The sequence below is a fragment of the Mustela lutreola genome, chromosome 4 (assembly GCF_030435805.1).
Source record: "Mustela lutreola isolate mMusLut2 chromosome 4, mMusLut2.pri, whole genome shotgun sequence".
Lineage (NCBI taxonomy): Eukaryota > Metazoa > Chordata > Mammalia > Carnivora > Mustelidae > Mustela > Mustela lutreola.
In genome coordinates, this window is record NC_081293.1 from 199,614,644 (window position 1) to 199,623,330 (window position 8,687).

Genomic DNA, 8,687 nt, shown 5'->3' on the forward strand with positions numbered 1-8,687 from the left:
AAACCCGACCACCAACTCTAGTGTGTTCGAATGCTAGCGCGGTGCTGTCTGCTTCCCCGGGCAAAAACCCGCAGGTTGAGGGGTGTCTTAGAAGCAGCATCTGCCCTGCAAGGGGGCGCCCCCGCATCTGGGGCTCTGCGCAGCCTCGCCCCGGGTAACCTGCCTTCCTCTGCCTGTGTCCAGCGTCCGCATTTTCCGAGAGGTACTTGGGTCTGCATGGACTTGACAACAGGGCGTACGAGGTATGTGTGGGCGCCCCGGCCGCCTGGCGGGATGGGGAATCGGGTGATATCGGCCCCATCTCTCCGGCCCCTTGCCCAGCTCTGGGACTCACACTGCCTCCCCGGGCCCACTGTGTCCTCCGTCTCCCCCACCAGACTCACTCTGAGAAGACCCTCCTCCAGGCTGTGAGCCGAGGGGACCAGGGCCTCCTCCAGGTCTGCGCGGTTTCCCTCTCTGGCACCCGAGGGGTGAGGACAGAGTTAGGGAAGTCTTCCAATGGCCAGAGGGTCTGTCCCAGGGTCCACATTCGTTGGGCACAGATGACTGCCCGACCCCTTCCCCAAGGCTGGCTCTATTTTTGGGAAAATAAGCCATCGGTTGGGCAACAGAAAGTCCCCTGATGCCACCTGCTCCTCCATGGCCACAGAACGGACTGTGCAGGTGTCATGTGTGGTGCTTCTTGGCGGCGGGGGGTGGCCTGGTTTCAGAGCCGGGATCTGTGCACAGACTGTCCGGCCAGCTGTCCTCCCCCAGTGGCACTGGCGGAAATAAGGCCCAGAGCCTCCCACAGCGGGTGAAACCGCTCCCATGCCCCCTTCCTCCTCCACGTGGGTGCCCCCCCAGGGCACCCGAAAGCCCCCGGTCCTCCCGAGACTGGCCCCCGGCCCCCGGCCCGTCTCAGTCAGGGGTCCAGGAGGAGCCTCTGGCCAGCAGCAGGGCCCACTAACCTTGTCGCCTTGCCCCCGCGTGTGCAGATGACCAAGGTGGCGCACCGCGTGTCGGCCCTGGAGGGACAGCAGTTTCTGATCATTCACGCAACGGCGGACGGTAAGGCCCAAGGACGCCACGTCTCCGCGTTGCCTTCATGCTGTTAGGGGACTAACTGGGCCTTTCCTCTCTCTCTCTCTCTTTTTTATTTTTAACAGAGAAAATCCATTTCCAGCACACGGCAGAGCTCATTACGCAGCTAATTAAGGGGAAGGCTAATTACAGCTTACAGGTACGGTATTTGCACGTCTCTGCTCCGCTCCTTCTGTGGAAAAGGAACCGGCGGGTACTCAGTCAGTCCCCGTCCTGCAGACACACCTGCAGCACGGCGGTCCTAGGCGGGCAGGACGCGTGGGGCCAGACGAATCGGCGCACGCTTGTCTTCTCTAGTAATTGGTGATGAGGGCTCCATCCTGCCCTGGAGCCCTGTGCAAGGCCGGTGAGAACTGCACTGCCCCCCATCTCTGGGCAAAACGGCCAAAACGGCCACACACCACTACAGTGAGGCTGGAGGCGGCCCTGGCGGGTGAGGAGGGGCTGTTGTCCCAGCACGGAGGCGAGCGGCCTCCTGGAGAGCTGGGGGCTTCCCATGGGCAGGTCCTGAGCCTTCTGCACCAGCTCCCTCTGGACAGCAACACACGTTTACTGAATTCTGGAAGAATGTTCCAGAATCTTCTGTGGCTGAGAAGCCATTAGAGGGCTGCCCTCACAGGCTTGTTTTCACTGGCATCAAATACTGACCCAGCGGCTCACGTCTGGGCGGCTTCTAGAATCATCTTCTGTTTCCTTCCTGACCATGGGTTCCCTTGGCAAAACACATCTTACCCCGATGGCCTTTTCAGGTCTAGAGATAAATGGGAAATTTCGCCCGCTAGGCAGCCCCTGGCACGGACGGCCGCCTGCCTTCGTCCTGAGCTCCTGGCCTTCCCACACCGCTGCTGCTTTGGAGGGTCACATGGTGGCTGCGCCCGCAAGGGGCGCTTCCTGCAGGGAAGGGTTTGGCCTGAGTGTTGATGAGTGGAGAGAGGATGAGTGGTTCGTGTCAGCTTTGAGTTTACTCCGGAGAGTGTTCAGATCATGGTAAGGTTGAGAGTCGCTATAGTACTGTTAAATACATTCTAGACACATAGTAATAGCCGCGGAAGGTTGAAGGGGGAGTCTCCATGTGCTAATGTGAGTCACTCCCCACGGCATAGACCGAGCTAAGTGAGCAAGGTTTTGAGCAAGACACATTGTAGACCACAGTAGAGACCATAAAAGGGACCCCAGCCCAGGGCCCTGCCTGCAGGCACAGTCATATCTGCACAGATACGCAGCGAGTTGGTGTCCGTGACCAACTCCAGGGAAGGGCATAGGGCTTGGGGACCAAGAGCGGGAGAGATGTACACCCTTCCTTGGGTCCTTTTGTAGTACAGACATTTTTAGTCTGTGTAAGAGCTCCATTCCATCATTTAGAAGTACTCTGAAATACTCCGGAGACCTGGAGGAAGCGGGATTACAAACGCTGGGGCAGCCTGGCTTCATGGGAAGCGCGTGGGCTTCCCCATCACTTAGACTTGGCTTTGAGTCCCTGCCGAACCGGTACCCTTGTGTGGCAACGCTGCAGCACCCCTAGGGGACAGGGGGCGTCATTACACGGGGTCCATGCGGTCTGGTCTTACTCCAAGCGCTGAATCCTCACAAAACTTTATGAGCTGGGTTCTGTGACGATGACCACCTCCACTTGGCACAGCTGCAAACTGAGGCCCAGGAAAGGTCCCTGCCCGTGGCCCCAGGGTGAGCCTAACGCAGGTGAGGGTTGTAGAGACAGCCCAGAATTCTTCCCACGTCTCTGGGTGGCCTGGTGCCTGGAGACCTGGACCAGAGCCCCTGTAGTCCCGGGCTGTGTATCCAACCCGAACCCGCAGATCCAGACTGGGCCAGGGTCTGTTGGACAAAACGTGTCCTAATTTAGCCCGCGGGTTCCCTGAGAGCCCGCCGTGCCCGGCGGAGCCTCCCAGAGAAGGAGGAGCGGCTTGGGAAGTCCGGTTCTCCGGCTGAAACGGAGCCCTGCGTGTGCGGTGTCTGGGCGGTGCTGGGTTCGCATCCCCCGCGTGTCCCCGGGCCTGCGGGGGCCCCCGCTGGCATAACGTGTCCCCGCCTTCCCCGCAGATCTACCCGGACGAAAGCCATTACTTCCACAGTGCCTCCCTGCACCAGCACCTGTACCGGTCCGTCGTGGGCTTCTTCGCGGAATGCTTCCGGATTCGGGACAAGCCGCCCGCGGCCACAGCGAAAGAGGAGGAGGAGGAGGACTGACCTGGAGCCGGGCCCGAGCGCCGCGGGCGGGGGCTCCTCCGGACAGTGTGCAGCCGGGACCCCGGCTCCCTCGCCCGCAGGGGCGGGGCCGGGGCCAAGAAGTGTGACTTCCCACAGCATGTGTGTCTTGCGTCCCGAAGGCAGTTTTGCTCTGGAAACCGGCTCCTTCCCAGGCCGAGACGCGTCACCGCTCACGAAGACTCCCCCGCGCCTGGAACCGCGGCCTCGCCTCCTCCCGGCCCCAGAGTGACCGGTGCACCCCACGGCCTCTCCCCAGGGAACGGAGCAAAGGATGGACAGCAGAGAAGAAACCGGCGCTCCGGTCCCCGCTGAGAAGCAGGAGCGTGCAGACCCGCCCTCGCTCGCCCGCCGCCCCCTGTCACCGCGCCACGGACACACTATAGCACAATTACCGTAACCGTACTTGTCCATAGATTGGCTTTGCTCCTTCCTGTAATTAGGAGACCCGGCATTTTAAGGGGCTGCACACAATGTTACTGTAGCTAATGCTAGTGGTTAACCTTATGGAATTAATTCGTATTTTTCTATGGTTTCTACCTGACACTGTCTCCTGTCCTGGGGTGGTTTTGCTCGATTGCTCTCTTCCTTGCTTTTCTCTTTGTTCTTTCTTGCTTTCTTTTTTCTTTCTTTCTTTCTTTTTTTTTTTCTTTTTTGTTTTGTTTTCTTTTTTTGGCTTTGTTTGGCTTTGTGTTCTTCAGTCGATGTGTAGGCTTCACACTCATTTGGATAAAGAAACAGATCAGAAGTAACTAACTGCTGTCTCCTCGAGACTGTCTTGAGACTTTGTGGAGAAATTTCAAAAAAAAAAAAAAAAACTGAGGGGGAAAAAGACATCCAATACCATTCACTAAAAAAGAAAGAAAGAAAAGTCGTAAATAAAACTTCTTTCCCCCAAAGCTGCATTAGGATTTGGCTTAGAGTCACAGGATCTCCCTCTGTCTTGAAGCCCATCCCTTCCCCTTGATGAGTTGTCGAGGCTTTTCAGATGGCCTTTGGTTAAAAAAAGAAGAACAAGAAAAGACAAAGGGTGGACTCCGCCCCTGGGTCTGTCACCTGTGCAGGGGACAGGCATGTCCCCCAGGGGCGGGGGGGGATACGTGGGTGTGTGTCGTCACCTCCTGCCCTGGGGACAGCTCGGTGCCCTCACCTCCCTGTGCAGACAGCCAGTCGACATGGAGGGGGCCCCCTGACCCTGGGTCCAGCGGCCCCCAGCGTATATCCCGTTTTGTTGTACATAAAGACAGAAACGGCGCTGCCCCTCCACCGGCTCTCACCGTGTCGCCTGCATGCCGATCGGTGGCTGACCGGCGCTCCCCACAAGTACTAGTTCGAAACCTTATCCATCACTCTGGTTTGCTTTGGAGCCTGTCAACAGCCGGAACGGCAGCTTCTGGTCCTGCCGGGGGGTCCTCCACATCCCGTCAGCAGAGAAGATTGGTCCGTGTGGCTTTTGGTGTTTGGGGGTTTGGGTTTCTGCCACGGGGGTTTTGGACATCCGTTAGGGTGAGCACAGTTGGAAGGTCGCCACCACGGATTTGTCCAGCCAAGACAGTACCTTGTGTGACGAGGACCCAGGCCCGAGCAGCAGGATCCACTGGGAATGCTACGTGACCCTGCTTCTGCTGTGTCAGTGGGCTTGACCGACTGCAGAGCCCACGAGGTCTGACGGGGGAGGCCAGCTTCGGCTGCGAGACCTGGCAGGGGGGAGTGAGAATGTGGCATGGTAGTGTTTGTTCATCCATGGAATAAAACATTATTTTACCACGCGGACAGCTCTTTTCTTGCTTACTCTCCGCCCCTCCTTAGAAAGTGTGCAAAGCTTGACCTTTCTTAAGGTGCTTATGGAGCCCTGCCCAAGACGGACGCCGTCTTCAGGAACCTCCTGGTGTGCAGCAAATGAGAAGTGGACCCGTGGCGGCAGAGTATCTGCAGCAGGCAGGACAGGACCGGCCAGACGGATGGCAGTCCCAAGCCAACCAGAGAAAATGAGTCTCAGTTGTCTCTCTTCAGGTTTTAGGGAAAAGACAGATATTCCCTGACGCTAAGACCAAAATGGCTCTCAGTTGAGACTATAATATTGCCCACTAGAAAATTCTAGAAAAACCGCCCTGTACTGGGGACTCCTCTGGGGCGTCTCCTAGGACATGGGCTGCCCCATCCTCAGAGGTGTGCGTGGGGGGGCTCTCCCCACTGCCCTGAAAACACACCCCTTCCTCCCCCACCTGACCTAGTGGTCCCAGGATGATTTCGTGATGGGTGGACGGCCTTCTGGAAGCCCCAGTTAAAATCCCAGTGTCACAGAGAGACTAGATGGGCATTTCAGAGACTCCCTTGGCACTCCTTCATTAGCACACGGTGTGGGATCTTAAGATCATCACCGGAGGGCCCGGGAAGCCTGGTGAGAGCCTGATACGCAGACAGGAACGTCCAGATCATATATAAACACAGGACCCTGGCCCTCGGCCCGCAGCCATCAGCCCCAATTGCCCAGGTGCGATCAGCAACGGCAGGCTGCCCCGGCGTCCCCCACCTCCAATTTAGGGCTAACGGGGAGAGCCAAATCCAGTCCCCCAACCAGTCCTGGAGGCTCCTGCTTCCAGTCAGCCGCCCTGGGCATTCCCGCGCCTACGGCCCCCCCCCCCCCCCCCGTGGGGCACGGCTGACCCCCCCCACCTCCCGCTGTGAGGCTGCCCCGCCCATGCTTGCACGTCCCCACCGAGCGCACCACAGCGCTGAGCCCCGGCTCCAGCCAGCAGCCCCTGCTTGCTCTCTTTTGGGGGTGTCTAATCGGCTCGGGCTTCCAGAACAACATACCACAGGCTGCGGCTTCAGCAACAGCAGCTTCTCCCAGTTCTGGAGACGGGGAGCCCCGGAAGGAGACGCCGGGAGACGGGGAGCCCCGGAAGGAGACGCCGGGCGATCGGCTCCCGGTGAGAGCTCCCTCCCTGGTTCACAGACTCCGCAGGGGGCCCTGACCTCTCGGGGTGGAGGCGGGAGGGCACGCTCTCTTCTGAGGGCGCTCACCCCTGCCCTGCGGGTCCCACGTCCTGCCCTCATCTAACCTCACAGCCTCCTCACCACCCACCCCCGACCACCACCACGCCGGGGTACGGTTTCTGTTGATTCTCCTTTGGCAGAAAGAGGGTGTTGGAGAGGAGTTGCCCAGGGGCAGCTGGTGCCCTGGGGTCGGGACAGAGGAAGGAGGGTGAGGCGGGGAGAGGCATGAGGAAGCGGGCGGATCGGCAGGGACAGAGGGAGGGCGCCCCGCCCCAGGGAGACCTCCTCAAGGGGGGCTTCCCCGAGGGTCCGGATGGGCTCTTCGGCAAACCACGGGCAGCAAAACTGCCATTCACTGCCCCCCTCTCATCAGATGGGCGATCCCCAGGGGAGGCGAGGGCGCTGCCCCAAACCCCGGGGAAGGCAGCAGCGGCACCTGCGCCTCTTTCCCCGCTGGGTTTTCTCGGGAGGATCAGCTCTGAAGGCCAGGCCTCTGGGCCTCACGGTGCCGCTGGGGCTCTCAGCCTCACAGCTTAGGGGTCCCAAGCCTCAGGCCAACACGGAGCCACACTGGGTGGAAATGGGGGACGATGTCTAGGTTCCGGGCAAACAACGAGTCCGCAGACGCGTCCAAGTCCTGCTCAGTTCAGCCGGGCAGGGGGCCAGAGGCCCGCACACTTTCTAGCACCAAGCACGATTGAAGGCACCTGCTTGCGAATCTGTCACCTGGGACAAACCCCGTCTTTGGCACTTCCCTTTCCTAAAGCAACAACCCAAAGCGGACGAACTCCAACAGCCGTGGCCACTGTCTCCCAGCACGGAGCTGTGGACAGAGTGCTCGGCGAGTTAGAGGTGAATCAGGACACGGTTCACCTCTCTGGACGCTTCCTTCCCGGCCCGCTGGTCCTCCCCTCTGAGCTTCGGCCTGACGCCAGCGCAGTCCCTCTCCCCCGGGGCAGCGGTGTCTGGCTGGGCTGGGAGACGGGGAGGCTGAGTGCTCTGCTCCATCCGGCCCCATCCTTATGTCCCTGCCAGGCCTCCCGACGTCGCTGGGTCCCGTTTTCACAGTAAAATAGAGTAAGGGCAGCCATACCAGGCAGCTGTGAAAATTCAGCAAAATGTCCGTGACACACTTTGGAAGGCACGGGGGCCTGTGGAAACGTGCAGGCAGCAGGAGAAATTCCGGAGACGCTGCCCTTGGAATCAGGAGAGGCCAAAGCTCTGGGCCGCACCTGCTGCCTGTCCTCCCCACCTGAGCCCTCCACGGGTCCTGGGGACTCACACGTGCAGACACAGGACACACAGGGGGACACATAGGAGCCTGAGCCCTGAGGACTCCCTGCTCCTACTCTGCTCCAGCTCCCTGGGGTGGGCTGACGCCCCAGCAGGGTCACCATTCCCGGCTTCCAGACAGGACAGGCAGCTTGCAGGCATCCGGACCTAGGGCCTGGGGCACCCTGGGATTCCAGGTCAGGTGGGGCCGGGCAGGATCATGGGGCATTCTGGAAGGCCAGACTCTGGAGGACCCTGTCACATAGCACCTTAGTCCCATGACAGAGCAGCTGTTTCTAAAAGACTTGCCTCTGTGGCCTGTCTTGTAGACGATAATCAGAAACGTTTTTCTAACATTCAGGATGCCCTGCATGACCTCGGGTCCTCAGTCCGAACAGCCCTTCCGGTCACCTGAGGCCAGGGGCACGCTGGAGCAGCCAGAGCACCTCCTGACCCAGGACGTGCCTGGAATGTGACTTTTGTCAGTGGTGGTGGTGGTGGTGCAGATTCTGTCTGTTGAACTGGTTCCTTCTGGTGATTTGATTCTCACCCCATAAAGCTTTACTTGGAGGAGAGTAGACAGAGGGAGGCAGCATCCCCGTCCTCCAAGCTGGTGGGTTCAGATTTCTGGAAAGGAAGTCCCCTGTGGTCGTCAGCACTGAGACGACTCGGGCCACATAGCTGGAGACAGCAGGATGTGGAGGCCAGCAGAGGCCCAGCCAAGGGCCAGTGGGAATTGAGGTGCCCCTCCTGGGGACCTCCATCGGGCTAGCTCAGGGCCCAGCTGCCTGAGACCTACTGAGGGGCGAGTGACTGCTGGCTATGTAGAAATGTAGGGTTCATCAACCTGCCCTCACCCAATCTGGTGCCTCCACACTGCCCAGCCCCTGCCTGCCCCCCGCACAGCCACCTCCCAAGCTCCCAAAGTCGAGCTCGTTTCAGAGACACGCCCACAGCCCCACTCAGAGACTCAGCGGGAGAGGATGGTCAGTGCGGGCTCCAGGACCTGTCACAGCACTCCGGGGAGGACCGTCGGTGTGCTGGTCATAACGAAGGGGTTGTTCTTGTGGGCGTCCCCGTGAACATGCAGTAAATGTCTCCTCGTGGGC

At 59.8% G+C, this 8,687-nt stretch overlaps 1 protein-coding gene across 4 annotated transcripts in view; it reads left to right on the forward strand.

Annotated features, from left to right (window-relative positions):
* Positions 1–5,079, forward strand: part of DPP6 (dipeptidyl peptidase like 6) — an 848,700-nt gene extending 843,621 nt beyond the window's left edge. For all 4 annotated transcript variants that reach the window (XM_059172341.1, XM_059172343.1, XM_059172340.1 and 1 more), the window contains exons 23-26: positions 184–242; positions 978–1,050; positions 1,149–1,222; positions 3,142–5,079. In XM_059172341.1, coding sequence (XP_059028324.1) covers positions 184–242; positions 978–1,050; positions 1,149–1,222; positions 3,142–3,288 — 353 coding nt within the window. In that variant the 3' untranslated portion in view covers positions 3,289–5,079. The remainder of the gene's footprint in view (positions 1–183; positions 243–977; positions 1,051–1,148; positions 1,223–3,141) is intronic.
* Positions 5,080–8,687: the final 3,608 nt, after the last annotated feature.